Source organism: Pelodiscus sinensis, chromosome 1, assembly GCF_049634645.1.
Source record: "Pelodiscus sinensis isolate JC-2024 chromosome 1, ASM4963464v1, whole genome shotgun sequence".
Lineage (NCBI taxonomy): Eukaryota > Metazoa > Chordata > Testudines > Trionychidae > Pelodiscus > Pelodiscus sinensis.
In genome coordinates, this window is record NC_134711.1 from 322,354,805 (window position 1) to 322,379,681 (window position 24,877).

At 48.5% G+C, this 24,877-nt stretch overlaps 1 protein-coding gene across 4 annotated transcripts in view; it reads left to right on the forward strand.

The window, feature by feature from the left end:
• XRRA1 (X-ray radiation resistance associated 1) overlaps positions 1–24,576 on the forward strand; it is a 44,597-nt gene extending 20,021 nt beyond the window's left edge. For 2 of the 4 annotated variants that reach the window (XM_075919591.1, XM_075919592.1), the window contains exons 6-18: positions 673–770; positions 1,713–1,846; positions 5,057–5,158; positions 7,617–7,852; positions 8,557–8,597; positions 11,111–11,248; positions 12,525–12,618; positions 13,947–14,065; positions 15,549–15,860; positions 17,962–18,139; positions 19,914–20,029; positions 20,914–21,019; positions 22,092–24,575. In XM_075919591.1, coding sequence (XP_075775706.1) covers positions 673–770; positions 1,713–1,846; positions 5,057–5,158; positions 7,617–7,852; positions 8,557–8,597; positions 11,111–11,248; positions 12,525–12,618; positions 13,947–14,065; positions 15,549–15,860; positions 17,962–18,139; positions 19,914–20,029; positions 20,914–21,019; positions 22,092–22,390 — 1,973 coding nt within the window. In that variant the 3' untranslated portion in view covers positions 22,391–24,575. Of the gene's footprint in view, positions 1–672; positions 771–1,712; positions 1,847–5,056; positions 5,159–7,616; positions 7,853–8,556; positions 8,598–11,110; positions 11,249–12,524; positions 12,619–13,946; positions 14,066–15,548; positions 15,861–17,961; positions 18,140–19,913; positions 20,030–20,913; positions 21,020–22,091 lie in introns of all 4 variants that reach the window. The other 2 variants (XM_075919593.1, XM_075919594.1) reach the window with 2 other exon arrangements.
• Positions 24,577–24,877: the final 301 nt, after the last annotated feature.

Below are 24,877 nucleotides of genomic sequence, written 5' to 3' on the forward strand. Positions count from 1 at the left end.
AGTTAGACAAATATCTGTCAAGGATGGTTTAGACTTTAGATGGTGCTTGGTCCTGCTGTGAGGGCAGGGGATGGGACTTGATGACCTCTCAAGGTCCCTTCCATTTCTAGTATTTTGTGATTCTATGATTACTCATGATGTATCTGATGTTTGTATAAACAGGGAACTTTGGTCTCCAGGGTTGTCAAGCCAGGGTTCTCTGCTTGGTGTCTCTTTGTGGTTCTCTCATGTTGTCCCTATGATCTTCACCTTATCCCTGTTGGTTCATTTTTTTGTCCCCTATGTTCAGCTAAGTCCCAAGAGCTGCCCCGTCATTCATCTGAGGAAGCAGGCGTTTTGTTGCTGGGTGGGTTCTGCCACCTCTCAGGATTTAGAGGCCAGTGCTTTTTACCAGCACTAATGAAGGCAGCCTGAGGATATTAGATGGTCATTTCCCATTGGCTTTCAGTGAGAGCTGGATCCCTCTTTTTGCTAGGTTCCTTTCTTTGTATTTAAAGGCAGGAATTTCAGAACAACCCCATATAAATGATTGTTGCCAATAAAATCTGTTTTGTTTTTACTCTCCTAGAAAAACATGGTCCCAATCTTTCCCGCACCACAGCAAGATGGCAGTTGTTCTTTCAACACAATTAATTTCTCGTGTAACATTTTTTCTTTTTTTTATCCATGTAGAAGCATTTCGTAACTTTTCTGGGCTAAGGGAACTAGAACTTTCCTTGAATGGATTAAGAAATATTAAAATCAGCGCTGGAGACTTTCTACACTTGGAAGTAAGATCAGAGAGAAGGTAGAATCAAGCTCATTTCCTACCCACCCACATTTAGAGTTGTCATAGCAAGGTGTAACATTATTACTGAGTATTTGTTATTAACATTATTTAATAGGATATTTAGACTTCATTGTGGATATTGTGACTGAAACCTGAGCAAAATGGTGAAGATATGGACCAAAAATATGAAGAATTAAATGAAAATTTTATCATTTGGGCACAGATGTGATTCACATACTCCATTGGTGACAAGAGCGAATGTAACTTTAGGCTAGGTGTTAGTCAGTATTTCACATATGATACCCATATTGGAAATTAGTGAATGAGATGGTGATGCCTTCAGAATTTTTTTGAATACCCAGAAGAGCTAATTTTGAGCATCTTTTATTCAGACACTGTTAATAAGGGATGTTGAAGAGATTTTTCTGATAATGTTGTGGGGAAAATGTCATTTTTGATACTGTTAGTCAGTGTTTAAAGCCACATGCCTATTTTTTTACAGTCGTTCTTTTAAACCAAGTACGCTCATGATTAGAGGAAGGAGGATAATATAGTCTTAGAGCACAAGATTGGGAGCAAGGAGATTTAGGTTTTATTCCTGACCCTGCCAGAGGTGTTCTATGTAATAATCGGTGAGTCAAAGAACTGCTCAGTGCCTCAGTTTTCCAGTCTGCAATATGAGCATTGTCTTAGATATCAGATACATCTAATCAAGGATTCGTTGCTTAGCTCTTCTTGCAAAAAATTGAGAACCCTCCTCCCTCACTGAAGTCTCTGGAAGTTGAGAGTCCCTATCACCTCACAGAATCAGGCCTGCATTGAATATCAATTATTTATTATTATTTTAAAATATTTTATATACATAGGAAATCATGAATAATTCTAGCAGAGGTGAGAGTTTGTTTTTTTACTATAGTGGGAATTTTATTTACATTTCCCCTAGATATTGGATCTTTCTTACAATAATTTATCTCCTGAGGACGTCCGGACATTGGGAGTTTTGTCTCAACTCAAGGTTCTTCACCTAACAGCCAATGGACTTAGATCTCTTCCTTCTGACCTGGCAGACTCAGAGCAGTAAGTCTGAAAGAGAAAGAATGGTGCAGTATTATTCATTTGATCTGAATAAAAAGACAGACTCTCACTATGCATTGTCCAGTCTCTGAAATGTAACCATGACACATTGCTGTTTAAAAGACATGCTTTTGTGGTAAGGTGAAGATCATGTAGCAGATTGCATTGTTAACATGACTGCTAGATGGCTGTAGTCATGGTTGCCAGCAATGTTTCCTCTAATGTTTTGGTCTGTCAATGTGCGGAATAAATTTTGTTACATGCACTGAAGCAAGTGCAGATGTGCACCACCAATATAAACACATGCTTCTGGCTATGGGCACTCTGCTAAACAGATGAGTGGCATTTGAATCTCTACTGGATGGCCACCCAACTGCTCAGCTTACAGGGAACACTCGCTGGCAGACAAAGAATTGAGCTGGTCTTGACCACAGTCTCTTCTTGCCTTGAAAACTGAACCCTGTTTGTCTTTTTTCTGGGTAAAAAAGAACCCTCGGTGAAATAGCCTCCAGGTTGATGACAGAGTGAGTGTGATCCTCCCCCTGCCCCAGGACATACGGAGTTGACAGCACATCAGAATCCAGAAGCACACAAGGTTTATCATGGAAAATCCAGCTTGCTCAGTTAGCTGAGGATCAGCTGTGTGAGCTGCAGGTTTCTCTCAGTCAGTCAGCTCTGAAATAGAGCTTTGTCGGCAACATGCCTGTGAGACCAGATAGTCTGCTCTCCATCCCCTGGCTGGTTGGGCAGGATGCAGCTTCCCCTTACTTAAGCCTTGCACACATTTCAGATACAGTTCAGCAAAGCACTTAAGCATGGGTTAAGCTACAAGTATGTGAGTAGCCTCAGGCAACACCTGTCCTGTGATCAAGGTGGGAGAAGAACCTCCCATTCACCCCAACTCCTAAGTATTGTTTTTTAACAGCTGCCTCCCCTAGCAGAGGCAGAAGGCCAAGCTGGGAACCTTTGTGTTGAGTGTCTTGTCTCTGCACTCCAGCCTTAGCCTGTTCCTCTGTAACATAAAGGGATCCCATCCTTCAAACGGACTCTTGAGAAGTTCTGAGTCCTTACTCTCCCACTGAAGTCAAAGGCCCTCCACACCTCGTAAGAGGAGACTTTCAGCGGTATGTCTCTGGCTTGAATTTTATGGATGACTTTGAAGAAAACGTAAAATCATCACTAACAAAGTTTGCAGATGACACAAATATTCAGGGACTGGTAAATAATGAAGAGGACAGGTCACTGATGCAGCATAATCTGATCTCTTCATAAATTGGGCAAAAGCAAACACACTGCACTTTACTATGGGATTTTAATCACTGCATCCTGGTGCCCAGCCACAAGGGGGCGCTCAGGGATGAGGGGGAATTGTTCACAGGAGCCAATTATTGTCAGTTAGGGAAAAGACTGCTCTGGCTACTCCAAACTGTTCGATATAGTTTATACAGGGTTAATAGATCATTAATAGAGGGTTTGTAAAATGGTTAAGTAACCATTGCAGAGTGTCATAATCACTGCAGAGTGTAAATAGGTAACAACCATCTATAGCACATTTAAATCTTTCCAATGACATGCTTAGAACCATCTTTAATATATCAAAAGCATGCCAGAAATATGCTTAACACATCTAAATCGTGCCAGTGACCTGCTTAGAACCATCTAAGTTTGCCCATAACTCAGTGAAACAGCTATTAATAATGTATTAATGACCTAAAAAAGTGTCACCGTGGCTTAACCACCATGTAAAAGAAGCAGTGAGGGACAAAAAGGCATCTTTTAAGAAGTGGAAGTCCAATCCTAGTGAAATAAATAGAAAGGAACATAAACACCGTCAAATCAAGTGTAAAAATGCAATAAGAAAAGCAAAAAAAGATTTTGAGGAACAGCTAGCCAAAAACTCAGAAAGAAATAACAAAATGTTTTTTAAGTACATTAGAAGCAGGAAGCCTGCTAAAAAACCTGTGGGTCCCTAGATGATCGAGCTATAAAAGGAGCAATCAAGGACGATAAAGCCATTGCGGAGAAACTAAATGCACATCGGGAAAAATAACCCCAACTATACATACAGTATGACGGGGGCTAATTTGGCTACGACCATTTGGCCATTTTCGCGATCGGGGCTTTTTTCTGGAAAAGACTACTAGGCTGTCTACACTGGCCCTTTTCTGGAACAGTGTTCCGGAATAAGGACTTATGCCCGAGTGGGAGCAGAATAGTTTTTCCGGAATAGCGGCTGATTTTGTACAGTAGAGCATGGTTGCTTTTCCGGAAATTCAAGGGCCAGTGTAGACAGCTCGCAGCTTATTCTGGAAAAGCGGCTGATTTTCCGGAATAAGTGGCCCAGTGTAGACACAGCCCCCCTGTATAAAACTATGGTACGCCCACATCTTGAATACTGTGTACAGATGTGGTCTCCTCACCTCAAAAAAGATATTTTGGCCTTAGAAAGGGTTCAGGAAAGGGCAACTAAAATGATTAGGGGTTTGGAACGGGTCCCATATGAGGAGAGGTTAAAACGACTGGGACTTTTCAGTTTAGAGAAGAGGAGACTGAGGGGGGATATGATAGAGGTCTATAAAATCATGAGTGGTGTGGAGAGGGCCGATAAAAAAAAGTTATTTATTAGTTCCCTAAATAGAAGAACTAGAGGACACCAAATGAAATTAAGGGGTAGCAGGTTTAAAACTAATAAAAGAAAGTTCTTTACACAGCGTGTAGTCAACCTGTGGAACTCCTTGCCAGAGGAGGCTGTGAAGGCTAGGACTATAACAGAGTTTAAAGAGAAGCTAGATAATTTCATGGAGGTTAGGTCCATAAAAGGCTATTAGCCAGGGGATAAAATGGTGTCCTTGGCCTCTGTTTGTCAGAGGCTGGAGAGAGATGGCAGAAGACAAATCGCTTGATCATTGTCTTCGGTCCACCCTCTCTGGGGCACCTGGTGCTGGCCACTGTTGGCAGCCAGGATACTGGGCTAGAAGGACCTTTGGTCTGACCCAGTATGGCCGTTCTTATGTTCTTATTAACCCTTTATAAATTATTTACAAATGGCACTTTAATGGGGCCTGTATTTTAAAAATATAACATGTGCTTTGGGAAGGCTCCAGTCTCTGGGTGAATCAGTGGTTGTCTGTTTCTTGCATAGCAGCCAAAACTGTGGTTTTGGCATGTCCCCACGTGAGTGATTTGTGAATGAGATCCCTTTCAAATTTGCAGGGATGGCACAAGTTCAAGGTTTCCATCTTTAGAAGTCTTGTTGCTGGATGACAATGACCTTTCTCACCCCAGCGTCTTTGTGAGCCTGGCTAATCTCCGCAGGTAAAGAAACCATCACGCAGCAGATGATTGTGACTTCTTTGGGCACAGCGCCCGGCTCTACTAGTTGCCCCTTAGCAACACAGTGAAACTTTAACAAGTCTTTAACTCATTTAGGGTATTTTCCTTTCCACTTTGTCCAGTCTTGGGGACTGTAGGTCAAATGAAAACAGCAGCAAAGTGACAATGACGGCCCTCCTCCCCTGCAACTGCCCTAAAAGGAATGGGTGGGAAGTCATTTCGAACTACGACAAGTGCTGTTGCTCATGTCCCAAGGCTCAGAAATGATGGATCGGTGCAGATTGCTCTCCCCATTTTCCTTCTATGGATTTACTTGTCTCTGATGAGTCCATTAGGTTATTTCAGGCCAGCTGAGTTATGGAAGTCAATGGGAAAAGTCCCTTTGATACAGTCCACTGCTGGTGTGCATTGCATTTTAGAGGCATCTGAGTTGAGATCAGCCAGTGCAGAATCAGGTACCAACCTCTCCTTAAGAGGGGGGTGTAAAATAATGAACACACTGGTGTGGGTCATAGAACAATAGTATTTGAGAAGGTTTTTGAATGGGGAGGGGGCATGCATGTGGTGTACAGCAGAGCATGAGGGAAAGCTTGGAGGGAGGAGGAGAGCTAAGTGAAATTTTTCATCTGAAACTTTTTCGGTAGAAAAAAAGCAGATTTGGGGGCACATGTTTGTGTCCATTTTGCCAAACTGTTTCAATTATAAACAACAAAATTAAAACAAGATCCCCCAAAACAGCCGTGCTTTGCTGTGACGTTTCAGAGGTGAAAAGTTTTTATTTTTTTGCTTCAGAATGACTTTTTGTTTCCAACTTTAATTTTATTTAAAAAAAAAAATCAAATCCTTAAAATAATGGTCAAAATTGAAGTGTTTGAAATGAAATGTTCTGTTTGAGCTTTTCCACCCTAACTTTTTGACTTGCGGCAAATTTGAAAAAAAAGCTTTTGGTTCAACCTGAAATAATTCTCCCGCCCCCCCAATTTTTCGGAATTGCCAGCAAACCATTACATAAACAAGCCAAGGGGAGCTAGCAGGAGAACATTGTATAATACCCTGCATGTCTGTCACGCTGAATGACCTGAAAACCCTTTGCAAACACTGAGTCAGACACCACAGCACTCTGTGAGTTGCTGTGTGTTTTTATCCCCATTTCACAGGAGGAAAACTGAGTCACAAAGAGATGACGTGTCTCTTGCAAGATCACTCAGGCAGTTAGTGGTGGAGGTGTGACTAAACTAAAGCCACTGTTAGCAGACAGGACACTGGGCTAGGTGGACTCTTGCTCTGACCCAGTACGGCTGTTCTTATGTTCTCTTCTGACTCCTAGTGCTAACATTAATCACTAGAATATGTTTTTTGGCAAGCATTTTGGAACTGTAAGTAGCCTGGAGGTGGTGGTTTGGTCTGGATTCAAAGAGAGGCTCTATATATTATTGTTCTTCCTCATTGTAGATGTTCCCAGAGTAGAATTTAGTATTGTCTGTGACATTCTGGAGAGGAGGACGGATGGACTGAGCTGGGACAAGAACCTGGGTATCGAGAGCCCTGGATTTTTTTCCTGTTTCTTCAACATACTTCCTTTGTGATGCCAGATAATCTCTTTGGGCCTCACCTCCCATTGGGGATAATCATGTTTCTCTTCCTCACAGGTTAAATTCATCAGCGATTTTAAATTTCTGTGTCAGTACAAAGCATTGTTATCTTCTTACAGCAGGATCCCATAGACTTCCTCAGCACATACACAGTCAGGCCTGTGACTGTTCCCTTAGCATATTTCAGCATAGACAAAGATCAGTGACAGAAGCTGCTGTCTCTGAAACTGTCATGTTACATAGCTATTGGTAGGGATGCAAGTGACTAATCGACGAGTTGTCTTTCTGATAAGCAAAAGCTTGTTGGATAGTCAACACACTAGTCTATCAGAAAGAGGAAGCAAAGGGGGTGGGAAGAGAAGGGGATGCTGGGGGGAGCTGGCTTAAAAGCTGGTTCCCCCTCCAGCTCCGTGGGAGAGGGCAGGGGTGCAGCGGCGGTGTTCTACCTTTGAAATGTACAAGAGTCCCCACTGAGGCTCTTGTACATTTCAAAGTGGAAACGCTGCATGGACTCCCCACTGGCCCCGGGCTCCATGTGGTGTTTCAGTCTTTGAAATCCACTGTCACACTTCTGCCTTTGAAACGTAGCAACAGCCGGGCAGGCTCTTGCTACATTTCAAAGCAGAAGCGCCCTTATCGACTAATGGAATAGTCGATGGAAATTCCATTGACTATTCAGTTAGTTGATAAATCTAATTTTAACATCCCTAGTTATGGGGAAGGACAGCACCCATAGAGTCTCGGGGCAGTTTCCCACTCTGTGTGCTAACAACAGGGGTTAAACAGAAGGTGCGTATGTGGCAGGATAATTTTCATTAGTCTTCACCTTCACTTCCTCTTCTGATCAGCCTGAAGCAGTTAAACCTGGACAAGAATGGGATTTCAGAGGTGCCCTACCTGCATCAAATGGAGAATTCCCGGTTCTCCCTCCACCCCCGATCAGCAAAGATGGACCCCTCTAGACTGGGACAGAAGCATGAGCAGCTGCTGCAAGGTGCGGCGGGGTTGCAAAGGAAGCTGGTGATGGAGGAAGAGCCACTGGAGCACATGGTTTTACAAAACACTCCGGATCCAGATGGGACAGGTAACAACTCTGCTTTTCGTTCCCAGCCCTTGGCCTTCTCCTGTTGAAATCAATGGGAACATTGTCATTGATTTCATTGAAAGAAGGATCAGGCTTCTTACTGCACTGCTGAGCCTTTCCAATATCAGAGAGACTGCAGGGCATGATTAAAACAGCTGTACCTTGGAGGATAATATGTGTGTTAGGGATGGGGTGGGGGAACAGCTGACTCAGGGAACTCTTTGGTAGGACATCAAACATGGTGATTTTAAAGTTCCCTTCTGGCCATAAATATTTATGTGAAGTGAAATCCTGGTCCCAACTGAAATCCATAGCAAAACTCTCATTGACTTCAGTTGGGCCAGGATTTCACCTGTGGATTACAGTGCAGCCAGCATGCCCAGTGTGTTGAGGCCCTCTTCTTGTGCTCTTGACCTCAATGGATGTGCTGCTATTAAGCCCTGAACAGTACTAATTGCTGTGCTTGTTGGCAGACTCACCCAGAGGCTGTGTTCATCATGAAGTCTGTCTCTTCCAGCCTCAGACCCACCCTTTTAACTCCCCTAGCTAGGGCCTGAGCCAACACAACACACAGCTCCATCATTGTTATTATATTATGTGTATTATCACAGCCCCCCATAACAGACCAGGACCCTATCATGGACCATCTATGTCCCGGGCAATTGTACTCAGAAGCCCCATAATTTGTTTGTGTTTCATTACAGAGGAGGCTTATACGTCTGTCTCTCAAGAACCACCATTGCTGGTAAGAGCTGTTTGTTGGCTTATGGTCTAGGATGTGCATTCCAAAGTTCTCCTCCTTCTCCAGTTCTTCTCTATAAGTGCATTAGCCTCTTGCTGCCTTATTCTTTAAAAGCCCTTTTGGAAATGCCAAATGACTGATTTATCCTCAGTAGCTGCCATAGCTTAGAGGCTTCTGCAGCTAATTTTCACATAACCTGTGAATATGTCAGCTCTTAAATCTGCTGTGTACATGGAAGGTAAAGCTGTGTGCTATTTTGCTGTACAGTGCTGCCTACCCAGCGTGGAAGCGCGTTCTAACGATTTCAGTGTTGGATTGAGAGGAGTCCAGGGTTTGGTCTGCCCACCGCCAGTTTCTCACTCTGTGATTATGGTGACATAATTGGGTAACTGGATGACTGAAATCAGGCTCTGAAATAAGTGGCCAGATTTTTAGAGATGCTAAGCACCCGCACCTCCTATTTGCTCTCTCAGTTTATATCTGTGCGTCAAGATGAGTGTAATTCCCCTCTTGAGGAGCCATATCTGTACTAGCTCTGCTCAAGCGAGCATGCTAAAAACCACCCTGCAGTGATGTGAGCAGCAGGAGGGGCCAGCTGCTCTGAGTACATGCCTAGCATGCTGGACAGGTATGTACGTGGCATGGCGAGCCGTCCTGCCACTCACTGTGCTGGTGGCATGTTCAGTATTCTGCAGGGTAGCTCACTTAATGGTAACATGTCTGCTTGAGCTTGGAATCACTCCTCCCCCCCCTGCTCCAGTGTAGACGCATTTGTGCACGCACACTTGTAGGAGAGAGAGTTGTTACGATTCCATCCAGTCGGGAGAGACGGGGGAGTTCAGATATTAAACAGCAACATTAGAGGTACTTGAAAATTCTGGAAAGTTCCATGCAAATCTCTAGCATTAATGCAACATGCAAAACCAGGTTCTCACTAGGTTCCCCTGCACTAGATCCTGGCTCTAATCATTTTTCATTTCAAGCTGATTTAATGCAGTTTCTGAGGAAAAGACTGTTAATTTCTCCTCCTCCAGGCCCTCCTTACACAGTGCCTTTCATGCGGAGATCTCAAGGGGCTTTATAAATACACCGCAGTGAGCCAGAAAAAGAAGTATTGTCACCAAAACAGTTGTGCCAGTCTGTGTTTAGAGCAGATTTTCCTGACATGATTGTTCCACTCTCCTTTCAGGCAGGCTCTTCTCAAAAGTGATAAAATCTTGAGATTTAACCCATCACAATTAAACTTCAGAGTCAACACCCCATTGAGATTGGGAAGGGTTTGTGATGGGGTGTTCTCCCTGCATCAGCCTTGAAGGGCCCATTGAATTATAGGCTGCACTGGGGGGAGTCTGGCTTGACTGATAAGTACTCGCTGAGGTGCAGGGGCAGGCTGGGCTTGTATAACACTGGAAGTTGAGAGCAGAAGGGGGCATGAGGAAGGGTCTGCAGTCAGACTCTGGACATAGACGGGGGGAGGGGGAGGAAGGTAGGAGGAAACCCAGTGCGGAGCAAAAGCCCTGGTATTCTGTCCTTGATGGAAGGGGTTTGCCCCATGGAGTTGTGGGTAGAAATAGGTAGAGTAGGAAGAAGCCCAAAGTCGGAGCCGTGAGGATTGAGACTGTGCAGACCTAGGCTGCTGGTTTTAAGGTCCCTGAGCTGGAATGTGGAGCACCGGACGGGCTCAGTTCTCCTGCGCACCACTGGGGAAGTGGCACAGACTGGGAATTATAGACAACTCCCTGAGACGACACATGGGCATATTGTCCAGTGGGACTTGGCTATCCTAGCCGGGCAAAGCTGCAGTGATGTAGCTGGAGGGCTGAGTCACAACAAGAGAGCACCCCAAGTCCGGAGAGCGAGAGGGGCTGTGGGGCAAGCGAATGACCCATAGAAGGGGGCACATGAGAACTAATCCCCAAGCCCAGCCATGAGGAGGTGCCAGAGCGCAGCGAGTGAAACAAATTACTGGGCTATTCATGCCTCGTGTAGCGACAGGTTTTCATTCTGTGCATAGATGCAAGCAGACATCACAGCTGTGATTGGTTTGGTTCTTCCCCCGAAGGTTTCATTACAATTCCAAGGTTAGCATTTTCATTTATTTTAAATGAACCTTTAAATTCTGGAACATAAGATGCAACCGGCAGGGGAAAGTCCCAGCTGGCTGTGTGCTGCCTGCAGCCAAGCCAGTGTAAACCCAGTAGATATGATAACGGCAACACACCTGACCTGTTACAAATGGAGAAACTGAGGCTGAGATTAAATGACTTGCCCAATATCTCACAGTGAGTCAGTGGCAGGCATGGAGCCCTGAACCCTAATCTGGGATGTTAGTTATTAGGCTTCATGTGCTCTCTCTCTCTTCCCTGGTTTCATTCCTTGGCTACTTTGCTGATCTCCTGCAGTGAGTGTGGATTTGTTATGGTAATTGTACTGGATTTATGTGTCCCCATGTCCCGGAGTTTCCTCTGCTGCAGTCCAGTATGTCTCTCTCTCACCATCCCCCCTCTTTCTGTAAGGATGTTTTCATGGAGGGAAATGATCGTTCCTGTCGTGCCGACTCTAGGACTCTCCCAGCCAGTTTCAGGAACCCCTCAAGCAAGGAGTTTGTGCTCCCCCTTCCGGAACTGCGCTACCTCAGCCTGGCCAACAACAAGGTGAGTCAGCCCGTGTGGCTACAGGCTGGAGCAGTCGGGGGCAGAGGAGCCATTTTGCTTCCAGGTGTGAAGCATACTCCTTGGTAGGCTGTCAGTGTGGAACTGGGAATATCTGCACTACAGAGACTTGCCTTGGCCAGCTGTGTTCTGTGCCATGGGGTTGTAAGAAACAGAATCCTCTGTCCGCTTGTCCTGTCCAAGACATTTGCTGTCCCCTTTGTGACTCCACTTCTGGCCTGGGGGAAGGCTCTAGGGGGGAGGCTGTAGAAGGCACTGGAAGGCAGAGGTAGGGCCTAGGGCCATTGCAGAGGGAGCTGGAGGCACCATGCCTGCCTCTGGGTGTGCTAGAGCAGCATAGGTGGGAGTGATAGGTAATTGCTGCACCTTTGAGCCCAGCGCCAGCCCTCAACTGCTTGTGGCTGCAGAAGGCCGGGCACGTAGCCCGCCCCTGATCTGCCTCCTCTGAAGCATCTGGCACTGCTGGTGATCTTTGTGCTCAGGGAGTGGGATGAGGTTGTGGCAGTACCCGGGTGGTGCCTTCCCCCTCTTCCATTCATCCCCACGCACAGTCAGCTGCAGTGCCAGGCCCCCACAGTGCTAGGGAAGGCAGAATGATCCAGTCGGTCCCAGCTGCTGCCTCAGCACTGGATCTTCCAGGTCAGACTGCAGTGTGGCTGATGCTCGCAGGGAATTTGCCCAGGAGGGCCAGACGTTCTCTTGGAAGTTGTCTTGCTGTGAATGATAACTGCAGATACACCCTCCTCTTTGCTATGGAGGTGTGGCTCATTGAGACTACATTTCCCAGCATGCACTGTTCCACGCTGGTCTGAGCTGCCAGACTGCACCTCCTTGCTAGGGATGAGAGTGGCTGCTGCCCAGCCCTGCCAGCCATGTTCACTTGGGAAGAATACTGGCTGTGCAGTGCACCAGCTGTGCCTCTCCAAGATCAGACCTGGCTTTCCATGGTGCTTTTCACCCTAGACCTCCAACCACTTTACAAAGGAGATCAGAAGCATCATCCCTGTTTTGCAGGTGGGGAAACTGAGGCGCGGAGCTGTGACACAACTTTCCTGAGGTCACCCAGAGACCAGTGGCAGTGCTGGACCTAGCTCCCTGGGTCTCCTCAGTCCCAGTGCAGTGCTTTAACCACTAGACAGCACAGTCCTCTCTGTCCCCTAAGCGTTCCCTCAGGGATTCAGCCCATGATGGCATGAACATCTGAATCAAAGAGAGCGGCGCTAGCTGGCAATGCTGTGTGTTGTCTTTCATCTTGCAGATCAAAAACGAGGAGGACCTGCTGGCCGTGGCTCTCTTTCCCTCGCTGCTGGAGCTGACGTTCCACAGCAACCCCCTCACCACCCTCCGAAGCGGTACAGTACCAGCCTGACCCCCAGGGTCCTGGCCCTGGGGAAGACGGGAAACAAGCAGGGCCTGCTCTTGCTCCCCTGGAGGCAGTAGCAGAATTCCCCTTGAGGGGCAGGATCGAGCCAGCCTCCGTCCTCACTTCTTCCCCTCCCTCCCAGAGCTGGAATGCCACAAATCAGCTGATTGCAACTGTTCACGCTCTGGGAGGAAGGGGGAGAAGCGGGGACGGTGCGCAAATCAGTGGCTTTATGGTGCTCTGAAAGTGCTGGGAGGGCGGGGGAGGAGTAGGAAGTGCCATGGTGCGCGAGAGGCATGGGGGAGGGGGCACAAAGGGGATGGGCAGGCTGCAACTGGAACCCCAGTGTGTTACGGGCCGCAGTTTGGAACCCTATGGGCTGCAGGTTGCCCACCACTGGCAGTTCCCTTTATTTGGCCCTGGTAAGGCCACATCTGGAGTATTGTGTCCAGGAGCAGCCTGAGGCTGGCGGCAGCTAGCACCCCAGGCGGAACGCGCGATTGGCACCCCTGCCTACAAGGCCGTAAATGGACTGACATCATCGGCGGGCGCCCCCGGCGCCTCCGTAACGTCATCATCAGGTGCCCCAGGCGGCGGTGCTGTAGGCGGCGGCCGAGTCCACCTATAGCCACGGGCCGCCCCTGATTGTGTCCAGTTCTGGGCCCCCCAATATAGAAAGGATGTGGAGAGGGTCCAGTAGAGGGACCAAAATGATTAGGGGGCTGGAGCACATAACCTATGAGGAGAGGCTGAGGGATTTGGATTTGTTTAGTCTGCAGAAGAGAGGAGTGAGGGGGGATTTGATAGCAGCCTTCAACTTCCTACTGAGAGGCTGTTCTCAGTAGTGACAGAAGACAGAACAAGGAGCGATGGTCTCAAGTTACAGGGGGGAGGTCTAGATTGGATATTAGGAAAAACTATTTCACTGGGAGGGTGGTGAAGCACTGAAATGGGTGACCTAGGGAGGTGGTGGAATCTCCATCCCTAGAGGTGTTTAAGTCCTGGCTTGATGAAGCCCTGGCCAGGTTGATTGAGTTGGGATTGGTCCTGCTTTGGGCAGGGGGCTGAACTTGATCTCCTGAGGTCTCTTCCAGCCCATGATTCTATGATTCTATGCAGCCTACGGAGAGCAAGGAGGGCCACTCATGCAGCCCACTCACTAGTTTTGGGTGCCCATTGCTGGTCCAGCCCCTGCTAACCCAGAGGGCCTTGCTGTGTTGCTGAGCACAACTTGTGCTCTATAGGAGAGGCTGCTTTCTGCTGGCAGAATGCCTGGACAGATGCAGCTGGTTTGAACACAATATCCTTGTTTGGCAGGTGATCCACCTTTGCTAACCAGTTTCCTTCAGCACAGACTAGGGATTAAGCTAATTAGAAGAAAGATTTCAAAGCTGGAGAAACCGCACCTCCTCATTCCAGTCAAGGCAAATCGGCAGGTAGGAATGGGTCAGCCTGTAAACACAGTCTTGCTCCTGATGAAGTCAGAGGTCAAGCTCCCTTTGAAGAGCGGGATGCTGACCGCTCCTTGCTCACTAGCACCTGGCTGCCCCGGGACGTCTAATCGCTGTACAATGTGCAGGGAGCAAGCCGCTCATGCTAGTCCTGCTAGCCATTCAAAGGACACGCCTGCTAAGAGTGCTCCAGCTTTGAGGAATCTGAGACTCACATCAGCTGTGGGCACGGGCACTGCCTTGTATTTTTCCTCTTGGGTGCTACTCTCCCCTGAGATCCTACCCCTGCTCCGTCCCCTACCCCAAGGCCTGCCCACCGCTCCCTCCCATCTGCCTCCTCCCCAGAGTGCCTCCCACCTGCCAAACAGCTGGTCAGGGGCTGGCCTTGTGCGGAATCACAGTGTCTGGTGGGTGCTGAGCTCCCCCCGTTTTTGTTTCGGTGAATGCCTGAGCTCACAGCTGATGTGAGTCTCAGATCTCCTCAAGGCTGGAGCACAGAGTCTGCACTGGTCTTTGTGGATGGGGCCAAGCTGTATTATAACCATCTGAACAAGGGAGCAAGGGGCAGAGGACGGCTACTAGGATGATCGGAGGATTGGAAAACCCACCTTTTGAGAGGGGACTCCAAGGGCTTGGCTTGCGTAGCTGAACCAAATGAAGGCTGAGGGGAGACAGGGTCACTCTCTATAAATATGTCAGAGGGATAAATTCCAGGGAGCAGGAGGAGTTACTTAAGCACCAGTGTGGACCCCAGAACAAATGGCTGTAAACTGGCCATCAACAAATTGTAAGTTTGAAGTTAGGTAGAGTTGCCAGATGGTCTCCCAAAAAATACCAGACACACGATATTTTTTGGTTGAGAAAAAAAAAAGGAACGCGGCATGATAAGCCCCCCCATTCTGGGGCACCTAGAGCGGCGATTGCAACCCCGCCTCCCAGCTGGGACTCTCAGGCTGGGAGGCGGGGCCACGATCGGTGCTGGGCGCCTGTGATTGCGCAGAAGCCTTGCGGGGGTGGAGGGAGTGGCTGGGACAAGCCCTGATTGTCCTGGGGATGGGATCGCGGCAGGCTCTCCGCAGGCCGGCCCTTTTGCCCACCGCTGCCCCAAAGTCAGTGAGTCTGTGACTCTGGGAGGTTTTGTAAGCAGGGCCTGTAGAGGCAAGGTATTTTTTAAGGTCTCTTGCGGGCCCCACCTTCTGCACTCGGAGTGCCAGAGTGAGGAACAGCTCTGATGGGCTCTGTGGCCTGCAATGTGCAGGTCAGACTTGATCATGAGTGATCCCTTCTAGCCCAAGTCTAGGAGTCACACCCTGATGCTGACCGGAGCTGTCTGCATTCAGGCCCTGCCTACACAGTTTATTTAGTAGTGCCACTGCCCCTTCCCAAATGGGTGAGAAGTCCTATAGCACCCTCAGTATCTGTCAGGGCTCAGAGAGCTGGGGAGATTCACCCTTTACTTCTCTTCCAGGTAACATCACACGTCCCAAAGGTTCCAAAGCAGCCTCTGATGCTAGAAGCTCCTCTGGAGTCCTTCTTTTGGAAACTCTGGTCAGATACAGAGGGAGGTAAACCCGAGGAGTCTGAGGAAGGATCATACATGTTCAGCCCGTCAGACCCTCTTCCGCCGATCAGACCTTCCTCAGCTCAGCGGCACCAGGAGCCTTCTGATGATGCCAAAACGCTAGGGAGCTGGAGGGAGGTGCTGGAGGAAGACAGCTGCAATCCCAAGCTTGCTCCTGACAGCTCTGGAGATGACATGGGATTGTTCTTCCTGACTCAGGTGCGTGAGCATGTCCCGTGTGTCTGCCGAGTGTTAAGCAGCCTCACTTGTGAATTCGTGAGCGAGGTATGTAGCATGCGAGAGCCAAGGCTAGTCTGGAATCACTCAGATGGTGCAAACAATGCTGTGTGTTCCCAGAGAAGAAAGCTCAGCATGCATAGAATTGGAGGGCATCACGGCACAATTCTCCACTTACAAGCCAGCAGGAACAAGTACAGTCACTAGGGATGTGAGAGTGCAACTGTTTAAACGGTTAACCAATACGCCTCAGCTTATCGCTTTCCATTATGGCTACACAATGGCTTCCGGGAGGGGCGGGGGATGCCAGCCTGCTCCCAGGGAGGCTTCGCTGCAGGCTCTGAATTATAAAGTCTGTCTATAAGCTTTACACTGTCTTCTACCCTCCTGCTCGTGACTGTATTTATAAAGATAAAGGTAACGAGGCTGCAGGTGGACTAGATGGTGGGGCGCTTGGTGACGGACTGGAGAACCGTGCGCCTGTAGTTACCGGTTCACATCCAGCCCAGGTCATCGGAACCCATTACATCTGATGGCTCTTTGCTGATATGTGTGAAGGAAGTTGCTTGTTGCTTTTTCTGTTCCCACTGGGAAAGTGACAGTATAAACCGTTAATTGGCGTCCTTATTAGAGGTCTCAGCAGAGAGCATGTCCGAAGGGAAGGTGTGTGTGGAGGCTCCCTCGAGGCATTGACCCAGAGCTGGACGGCGGTGCGCCAGCTGAGCCGCCTGGTGAAGCTGTTACTGTTTATTATTTGGATTGCAGTGATGCCAGCAGGCCACAGTTGAGCTGGGCGCTGCATACACGGGTACAAAACTCTCCGCACCCAGGGCTTCCAGTCTCAGGAGGTCAATTCCTAATTTGCTCCCAGCCTAGGGCTGGACTTCAGCCAGCAGCGCAGTCAGGCTGGTACCACTCATGGGACCAAGTCCCTTTCAGAAGCTCTGAGGGCAGCTTTCCAGACATCCTTTCCCTGCCCCTCGATTTGCCTGTGTTAGTAAATGTGGTTACAGTTCCGTTCGCTGATAGGGAACGTGGGCTAGTGATGAGAGCAGGGTGCCAAGCACTGGCACAGCTAACTTCTGTTCCCAGCAGTGCTAGTGACTTGCTGCGTGACAATGAGCAAACTCCCTATTGCTCTGTGAAGGATTTTTTGGATCTAGAATGCCCCTGGCTGGAACAGTCACACAGACAGGCTGAGATGAGCCCCTGTATCTCTACTACCTGCTGTGTAACCTTAGGATTGGACAGTGCTAAGAACACCTAAGCCCGTCCTAGTCTTAAGGATTGGAATCTCACTTCATCCACAAATTCAATTCACATGCTAATGGACTCAATCGCGATATGGGCTGACTAGGACACTACCTACCTCATAACCACTGAAGGTGCTAACAGCTCTGTGAGTGGTATCCTTCCTGTCTTAGCATCTATCTATCTACTTTGATCTGCTTAGGTTTAAGTACCCATTCTCCAGATACTTAATGGTGCTGTCTCACACCCTCCTTCCTTTTTTTTTTCTTTTTCTCCCCCCTCTCCTTCCCCTCTCCTATTTATTTTAAGTTTTCATATCCCCTACTCATAACTCCAGTCATCTGAAGAAGTGGGCTGTGCCCACGAAAGCTCATGATACCCTCTACATGTTTTGTTAGTCTATAAAGTGCTACCAGACCATTTTTTTCCCCTATAACAGACTAACTCGGCTACCTCCTGAAGTTCCTGAAAAATCCTAGTGAGGCTGGGATAAAAGGCTTTTTCAGGAGTGTTGCAAGTAAATTAATGCTTAGGGAGTGTTATGGTATTCAATGCTATACTTACTAAATAGTATTATTTTTACAATGCACTCAATTAGGAAACCTAGATGCCTCAAATTTGGATGTGTAGAGGCAATTTCTGCCTCACTAAATCCCATGTAACCCCAGAGGGGCTATGGAGTTATAGCTGATGTAGTCAAAAGTAGACTTCAACTCTGGGAGGTCTGTATCAGATCTGGCGTTTGGGTGGAGTAAGTGGTTTGGGGGGTTTGTTGGTGATTTGCTTTGCAATGAAAAGTGCCCGTTGTAAATCCGTTCCCCTGGATCTAAAGCTGGACGATGCGGACGACATACCCAACTCTGTGTGGAGACACGAACTGCAGGACAGACAAGGGAAAAGGAAGAACAAGCCCAAGTCACCAGACAGCTGCACGTATATTCCAGCAAAATATAAAGGTTATGAAGAATTGCTCCATGTGAAAACTGACCCAGATTTCACTGAGCCAGTGGGTAAGTCAGGAAAGCTGATTTCTTTTGCTCAGAAGTGCTTGTTTGCAGGTCAGACGGTCGGATCGTAATGGTCTCTGCTGACCTTAAAACCCATGAATCTGCCTTTGAACTTCAGGCTAGCATGTGTCACTGGGAATGGGAACACTCAGTGGAGAGAACCATGTTCCTAATGGGTCTCTTCTTGCCCTTGAGCTACATGGGTCTTAAACTGGTGCCTTTGGAGGTTTCTGCCATGAGGGTAACGTTCACCCCGGACAGGGGGCCAGTAGGTGGCCTTCGTGTCACTGAAGGCCCTCCTCAGCCCAAAGAGGCTGGCCTGATGCAGAGCTGTACCTGGATTGTCTTTTGGCCTGGAATCTCTCCTGCATATTTTGGCTCTGAAAGGCCGTTTCCTTTGGCAAGTTCCGTACAATTCACTCTGGCAGCTTCTGAGCCACCCAAGTATGAACTAGTCAGCTGCTAGTGCTGGTGCTAGCCAGTGTTGAGAATCCGCTTGCCCTTGAGAGCGTTACCCTTGTGAAAAACACCAAGGCTGTGTCTACATTGGCCACTTATTCCGGAAAATCAGCCACTTTTCCAGAATAACTTGCCAGCTGTCTATACTGGCCGCTTGCTATTCCGGAAAAGCATTGACGATCTACTGTAAAATCATCAGTGCTTTTCCGGAAAAACTATGCTGCTCCCATTAGGGCAAAAGTCCTTTTCCAGAAAATTGTTCCGGAAAAGGACCAGTGTAGACAGCACTGATTTCTTTTCCTCAAAAAAGCCCCGATCGCGAAAATGACGATCGGGGCTTTTTTGCGGAAAAGCGCGTCTACATTGGCACGGACGCTTTTCCGGAAAAAGTGCTTTTCCAGAAAAGCATCCTGCCAATGTAGACGCGCTTTTTCCGGAAATACTTATAAAGGAAAACTGTTCCATTTTAAGCATTTCCGGAAAAGGGTGCCAGTGTAGACGTAGCCCCAGTGTCCTATACTGATGTATAGTGTGGATTTTAAATAGGGCCGAGTCCTACTGTGACAGCATGTCGGGGACCCTGCACCCCCATCAGCAGCCAGATGAGACTCTCAGCCGGCAGGTGGAGCAGAAGGTTCATGGGTTCACAGAGACACAGAGTAGCTTAGGATCAATGTTAGACTAGGAGCTAGGGTAGGCAGCCGGAGAAGGCTCATGGGCCCTGAACCCTCCTTTCCTGCTCCCAGTCTGCCTTCCTCATTCTACCCAGCCAAGACTGCCTCACCCTCACAGCCACTGCTCACTCGCCCCAGGCAGCCCCGCCTCCTCCACTGTCCTCCTTCCATGCCCAAGGTGCTGTGTGCTGTCCCCTGGGCCTCAGGATGTGTGAGATGGCACATACTTCCCCAGTGAGTCACACCCAGCCTCCCCCTCCTGCACCTAGTGCTACAGAGCCTGGGGAAACTGAGGCACACACACTGCAGAGCAGCATAGGACAGTAGGAGCACATATAACCCCATAAGACAAATGGTGAATGCAATGCCAGAGCGAACATAGGATTACAAAAGTAGACAGCACCCCCACTGCGTCACACCTACTCAGAAGGACGTTTCGTGCTGAGCGAGATGTATAGTCCTGCAATGTCTCGGGTACTTGGTTTGAAGACCCATTGGTTAATCACAGTGGGAGGCTTTGGCATGAAAGCAGCCAGATGGTTGCTCATTTGATTCATGTGGGAGAGCTCTCTGAAGAGGTCTGGAAGTGCTAAGCCATGCAGGAGGTTTCATCAGGCCTCCATCCCTCTTTCCTTTGCTCCCAGGCATGCAGCAAAATGTCCAGGCTCTGAGGCGTGCTCTGAAACAGCCCCTTGTGTATCGGGACTCCAAGGCAAGACTGGACAGTGTGCAGAAGCCGTACGTGCCCAGAAAAAAGAAGGTAGAACAATTGGGTTTGCTCCCTCTCGGTATCTGGAAGTGGGTCCAAGCCAAAACTTTGGCTCCAACCCCTGCCAAACCTAGACATTTGGCTCAGAACTTGATAATGGACTCCAATCAAAGCCAGGGATCTGAATGTCCCCCGGTCAGATCCGGATTAGAATTTTGTATCCCTGCTCCATCTCTTATTAAATCCTTAACCTGTTGTCATGTCCAGCTCCAAAGTTTTGGCCCGATGCTCTTGGATACCTTCTAGTCTAAGTGTTGTGTGGTCTGACAAGTGCAATCAACTTCCCTCAGGCCTTCATGAACAGTTTCTGTTCCAGGCCCCAGCCTGTTGCTCCTCCGTTCTGTTGGGTATGTTTGCTCTCCACCCTGGGTCATGGCATGCTGCAGCCCCCACCTCTCCGTTGCCATGCTTAGTTGTGGTGTGTGGCATGCAGTCTGAATGAGAACTGCTGGGCATGGGCTAGGAGAGCTCACTCCTGGTACCTGGGCACCAGGACGGTTGGCAGCCGTTGGTCTGTGGTTGAATGAGGAACTGTCCATCGCCAGAGTGTTGACTGTCGCCCACCAGGACGGGTGGATGCTATGGAGTAAACTTGTACCTTGCCCTAGTATTAAGTAAGAGCCACGCTGCTCTGAACTGCACTTCACACAGCGTATTCGGTATGAAGGGCAGCTGGAAACCATGGGCATTATGTAGATGCTGGTATCACTAAGATGGGCCCACCTGAGACATGTCGGTGACCAGTGTTGCCTCGTGCATGGCTAGGTCACGTTTCCAGTGAAAGCGCAGCTTGCCTGACAGGGTAGCAGGATAGTGGAAAGTGTGTAGGGACGTTGACTCTCATACCTGCTCATCCTGGTCTGCTTTCCTCGTAGCTGGGGAAGCCACCTGGCTCTCCATCTCGAAAGACTAAAGTCGAGGTGCTGGAAGACGTCCTCCTAGCCATGAGAGGCAACATGAACATCACTGAAGTTCCACTAGGTATTTTCCCTCTGCATTTCTGAGTACAGTTCCCTGCATGCCAAGACTGTGGTAGGACAGACCTGCACAGAGTTTGGAAACATCTGCATGGTGACGTATTTGAGATTAAATTTCTGTGACGAAGGGTAATGGATTTGGAAGTTAAGTTACCTTCGTTCCACCTCTGATTTTCTGACAGTGACTTACAGGTCACCTTGGAAATGTGACAGCTCTATGGATCAGTTTCCCCATTCCGCTGGGCCATGCAGAGTAGCCTGTAGACGCTGACAGCATGTTACAGACTCAGACCCGCTACAGCCAGGGTGTGCTCAGTCCTCCTTGCTGTCTTGGAGGCTGGGGAACTAGGAACTCATCGTGAATTGGGCTCTGTCGGCATTTTTTCCTCAAACTAAATGGGAAAATGGCTTCCCAACGTGGAAAAGTGACCAGCGAGTAACTGCTGGGCCAACAGAGCACTTCACTCACCTTGGAGGTGAGCCAGAACACAAACAGGGCAGAGGCACATGTGCTAAAATTGCCGTTCTAACGTCCGGGGTTTCAGGTTTCATAACAGAATAATGCGTAGAATAGGGGCCACCAAGGCCTGTAATTATCTGTCACCCTCACTGGCGCTGCAGTCACACCAGGTGCCAGACGAGGGAAACAGGCAGAGGTCAGTGACTTGTCCAAGGCCACACGCGTTGGGATTTGAATTCAAGAAGGCCGGGACCCAATCCAATAGCCAGGTCATTTAAATCTCTCTAGCTCCAGAGCAGAACCTTCCAGCCAAAACTCCACTTTGTGCTGCCAACACATCCGACTCTAATACTGGAAGACGTGCTCCCATGTGGACGTAGTTTCGTGCATTAGACTAGGTAGCTGAGTGATGTCCAGCTATCTATGGACTAAGCCAGTTGTACTATGTGGGCCTGATACTTACAGGGGTTGTTATCGTAGGAGTAGCGGCTGAGTTCAGAGCCTAGGACCAGACCCAACCCGAGGGGGGAGGAAAGCAGTAAAGATCCAAGTTGCAGACTTTAAAACACTGCTTCCGGGGGGAGCACAGTGAGCTCATGAGTCTGCTCTTCCCTAGTGTCTGTTCTGCGCCAGAAGCGATCCAACCGGAAGGCGTACCAGGAGGCACTCGGGCTGATGAAGGAATTCCACAAGCAGTACAAGGCTGCTCTGGCAGCTTCCAGCAAGGGGATCTGCAAGGAGCGTGGGGCTATCCCGGAGCTGGGTCAAAGCTTCCCTCAGGAACCTTTTGTGGAACTCAAGGAAAGTAAACAAGTCTCACTGCCTGAGGACACAAAGGAGAACCTGAGCCTCCTGCATTGCCCGCCGGAGACAAGATCATCTCCCAGGAGGAGCATAGTAACATTTGCTTTATAAACCCTGCTGGGCAGAACAGGCACTTCCCAGCGTTTGCTTTCTAGAGATATTTTTGGAGCTAGTTTTATAACACGCTTAATGCACACTTGGTAGTGAGGGTTGAACATGCAGCAGAGTCACGTTTGTGTGCAACACGCCCTCTGCAGGGGCTAGTAAAATTGTGTTCAGTTGAGTCCACAGTGTGACAGCTGCAGTCAGTGAAACCAACACACAGCTTGCAAAACGGGGTCAGTTACTGCCAGGCTGCTGCCAGGCCTTTGCTGCCCTCACATGGTTGTTCTGAAATAAGCAATCCAGCTGGCTAACACTTGCAGGTGTGCAGGCACCTGTCATGCTGCAAGGATTGACGGGGGCAAGTGTGGCACAAACCCTTTAATCACACAGGTGCCTGAGCCCTGGATGTAGGCCTGTGACTGCTCAGTGTGGACAGTATGGGGGAGGGGTGCCCTTTATAAAGTGGTGAAACCAGTGGGGAGGGCAGAAAATGGAGCTGGTTTTACATGTGTTGCCATCCAATCTTCAGCTCATCTTACCAGAGTGTTAAGTAACTATGCCTGGGCAAGGCGTTCTCTACCCATGCTCCCCGTACCTTAGAATACCCAGGCCCCCTGGATTCTGGACCTAGTACTTGTATTTCTAACAGACTAAGCAAGGTGAGGATTCCTCCCCACGTACCTGAATCACTCAGAGCCACAAATAGCTAAGAACTGAAGACTAAAATACTAAACCACATTTTTAGAGCAAAGTGTTATACAGCAGAGCATGCATTTCGGCATATTTCATGGGTCATACCTGTAGCATAACCCACCAATCATTGGTCGTGTGTCACAGAGGTGGGTTTCCCAAAGCAGCTAGGGATCTGAGTTTGTGGAAGGTGTGATGCTTATACACTTCCTTTCTAAGGCCAGTGCAGTGTCTCAGCTGACTCCTAGAAGCTCATTTATAATCCAGCTTTTAAAATAGCAGCTAACCCTTTGCTGCTAACGTGCAAGTGCTGCTGAGGTCACCTGGCTTGGAGGACAGCAGTAGCCCAAAGTAACTTGAAACAGTTCCACATGGCTCAGAATGGAGTTACGAAAACAGGGCATGGGCTTCATTAATGCCACCCATTGTATTTAAAATTAAAGGCCCACCCCTCCAGAGGTGCAGTGGCAGGGCCAAGGAGCACCCATGTCAATCTTGGAGTTTCAACCATTGCTTTAGTGGCTGAGTTGTTAGTCAGTTGCTCTAGTCCAGGAGCAGGGAACATTTTTTGGGTCGGGACTGCTGACCACAGAAAAATTAATTGGGGCCACACAAGTGAGAAGCAAAAAAAAACCCCTCACTGACATGGCCCTCAAATGAGGAGGGAAAAAACCCCTTAAGTATGTGGCGCCTCAACTGAGAAGTAGGAAAAAAACAGACACTTCATTCATGCAGCTCTTGGTGTCAGGGGTCCCCTAATGTTTTGGCCCCGTGAGGGGGCAGCATGTGCTGAGGCTCAGGACTTCCCCAGCCTTGGGAATCACCCCACCCTTCCCTCCCAGGGCTGAATTAATTCTTCTGGGTGCCTGGGGCTAGTAGCAGCCCAGAAGGGTAGTAGTGCTGCAACCTCCTTCCTCCCCCCACAAGTCCTTATTGGGTCAGGACCCCCTCCCATTACAGCACTGAGAAACTTCAGATTCGAGCAGCTGAAATGAAATCTACAATTTTTAAAACCCAATGACTCTGAAATTGACCAAGCTGAACCATGAATTTGGCAGGGCCCCTGTGATAATGCTCAATATGTGCAGCCTGGGAAGAGCATAAACCCCATGGAAGGGGAAGATGCTATTTCTGCTTGACCAGCTGAGATGGCAAGGCTGCAGCCAGGGCTGGTTGCCCCATTTTAAAGGAGCCATTGCAAATGGAGCTGAGGCATAGGTGTGAGAGACTGAAAACACAATGGCTGTGTCTAGACCGGCAAGTTTTTCTGCAAAAGCACCTGCTTTTTTGGAAAAACTTGCCAGCTGTCTACACTGGCCACTTGAATTTCCGCAAGAACACTGACTTCCTACTGTCTGAAATTAGTGCTTCTTGCGGGAATACTATGCTGCTCCTGTTTGGGCAAAAGTCCTTTTGCGCAAAAGGGCCAGTGTAGACAGCTCAGTTTTGTTTTGCGCAAAAAAGCCCCAGTCGCGAAAATGGTGATCGGGGGTTTTTTTGCGCAAAAGTGCGTCTAGATTGGCACGGATGCTTTTCCGCAAAAGCACTTTTTGCGGAAAAGCGTCCGTGCCAATCTGGATGCTCTTTTCCGCAAATGCTTTTAACGGAAAACTTTTCCGTTAAAAGCATTTGCGGAAAATCATGCCAGTCTAGACGTAGCCAATGGCTGTGTCTACACTGGCACGATCTTGTGCAAAAGCGGCTGCTCTTGCGCAAAAACTTGCTGCCTGTCTACACTGGCTACATGTTCTTGCTCAAGTAAACAGATGTTCTAATGTATGAAATCAGGGCTTCTTGCGTCAG